A 2363-nucleotide genomic window follows, 5' to 3' on the forward strand; every position below is an offset into this window, starting at 1 on the left:
GTGTGGGTGTGTGTGCGAGAGTTGCATGATTGTGAGCACATGTGCACACGAGTGCTTGTGTGAGGCGCTCTGCTGGGGCCCTGGTCTCGTGCGAGGCGAGATCCAGCAGGTGGGCCCGTGGGGTCAGAATCCCTATGATGCCCATGGTTGCCAGCTCTCCCGCCCTGTCCTTACCTAGGGAGACCCACCCAGAGGCATCCTTCTGAACAGGTGTGTGTTCCCTCCTCCCCCATCCCGCTGTGCGCCTGGCCCTGCAGGGGTACTGAGGGTGAGCAGGACCCAGGGAGGCTGCTCCGTGTCCGGTGGGGTCTGTACTTGTTTCTGACTCCTCCCCAGAGCCTGCAGCCCCAGCCATGCCCGGCCCCGGGGGGAGGGCTTCCCAGGAGAGTCAAGGGAGGAGGCGAGACAGAAGGACCAGAGGCTGGGGTCCAGGCCTGGCAGCCGGAAGTGGTCAGCCGGAATTGGTCAGAGCCACATGTTCTTGTGCCTTCTGTCGCCCCCCAGCACGGTGCCACCCTACAGCCCTGGAGGCCCAGGCCCTGCGACCCAAGGAGTCAACATGGCCAACAGTATCGCCAGCCTCCGTCTCAAGGCCAAGGAGTTCAGCCGGCACCACAGCCAGGTGCCCACGGTGAACTGATGACCGGCCCCCCAGGACCCTGCTGCCTCCCTGCTCTAACAGCCAAGAGGGCAGACATGAAAGTGACCTCCTGTCTGCTGTCTCCAGGGCAGGCTGATTGGGCTCTCCTGGCCCCTCTCTCCAGTCCAGACTGCTGGGCCCAAGAGGCTGCTGAGATGCTGGGAGCCCTTTGTCTACAGCCAAGGGAGACCTTGGCCCATGACCTTTGGAGGGGTTGGGCCAGAGATGGAGAAGGAGCCCACCAAGGACTACATTTATTTTGTGTATTAAAACCGAAAAGCTTTTTTCTTTAAGAAATAAAAACAAAACAAAACAAAAAAAACTTTAAGCCCCAAAAAGTTTGAGGGAAGGCGGATGAAGTCAGCAAAGCAATTGAGTGGATGGCCTTCTGGGGCCCTGCTCTGGCCTGCAGCCCTCATGAGGCCTGCCCTGGGCCCAGCTCAGACCAGCCACCATCCCAAGGCCAGATGCCCTCATGTCTGAGCCTTCTCACGAATGAATCCATCATCCATCAGAGCCCCACGGGTGGGGAGTCGGGTAGGAGGACAGAGGCCTGCCCTGAACCCCAACGGGCACCTAGGTGTTTGGGAGAAACCCTGCTGTGTGACTCTGGGCAGATCCCTTCCCTGTCTGGGCAGAGAGTGTCCCCTCTGCCCTATGGTTGGGGGCAGAGTGGGTGACCATGGATCCCTGGGCTGGCCGGACTGTGGGTGGAGGGCAGATGCTGGAATTAAGTCTCTTATCTCTGGGCATGCAGAAGGTGTGGGACACTCCTGGGGCCTAGGTAAATGACCTGGGAAGTAGGGGTGCATAGTAGAGGTCCCATGCAGCTTCGAAGGACAGAGGAGTGGTCCTAACAGCCAAGGACACTGGAAGACCTTATCCAAGTGCACCCACCTTTTTGCAGATGATACCTGTGGGTGACAGAGGACACACATACCACCAGCTAATGACATGACTTGGCAGGAAACCAGGGTGAAGGGAGTGGTTGTAGCCAGAAGGCAGCCCCTTCTGCCCGGCCCCCTCCAGCCTCTTCTGCGGGGCATATCCTCCAGGGAAGTTCAGAGTCATTTCTGCCAATAGTGACTCCAACCAGTCCCCAGCAAGTAGCACAGCACTCCCTGACCCCCAGAGGGCATAAAGATGACCAGCCCCTCCTGGTGATGGCCCTCGTTGTGACACAGTGGTCACACCCCAATGCAGCCAATCAGAGGGACCTCTTCTCCCATAGTCTGCCCTGCCCACACTGTAGCAAATGCCCCAGGTGTCAGCTGTCCCCCGCCCCATGGGTTACATCTTCTAGGTGACCTCAAACAGGTCAAAGCCTCGTAACAATCCTTGTGTGGGAGACAATCCCCATTTCTGTGTTAGAAGGTATGCTAAGGATATGTCTGAGTGAGGGGAGGACCCCTCCCCATTCTCCCGCATTCACCCCAAGACCTTCTCCCCGGTACTTCGTCTGGGATTTCACCGTGGATACTGGGTTCTTGCGCATTGAGCTCTGCTCGTTTCCAAGGTGCACACAAGCCCCAGGACACTCACCATGTGACTTTCTCGTGGCTGGACAGTCGGAACTCTTGTCGGCCGGAGAGTGTGGGGCACCGATGAGGGTGAGAGAGGTGCGGGCTCTGGCTGAAGGTATGGGGAGGGGGCATTCTGCTGTCTTGCTCAGCTTGGCCTCTGCCTTGGCTCGGTGATTTCTGGGCCTCCATTTACTGTTCAT

The 2363-nt window shown here is 58.4% G+C and overlaps 1 protein-coding gene across 1 annotated transcript in view; it reads left to right on the forward strand.

Moving 5' to 3' along the window:
* LOC111146111 (paired related homeobox 2) overlaps positions 1-941 on the forward strand; it is a 43282-nt gene extending 42341 nt beyond the window's left edge. Inside the window, exon 4 of the mRNA XM_022501505.1 lies at positions 505-941. Coding sequence (XP_022357213.1) covers positions 505-640 — 136 coding nt within the window. The 3' untranslated portion in view covers positions 641-941. The remainder of the gene's footprint in view (positions 1-504) is intronic.
* The last annotated feature ends 1422 nt before the right edge of the window (positions 942-2363 follow it).

Source organism: Enhydra lutris, unplaced genomic scaffold (assembly GCF_002288905.1).
Source record: "Enhydra lutris kenyoni isolate GAN:26980312 unplaced genomic scaffold, ASM228890v2 scaffoldscaffold13, whole genome shotgun sequence".
NCBI lineage: Eukaryota > Metazoa > Chordata > Mammalia > Carnivora > Mustelidae > Enhydra > Enhydra lutris.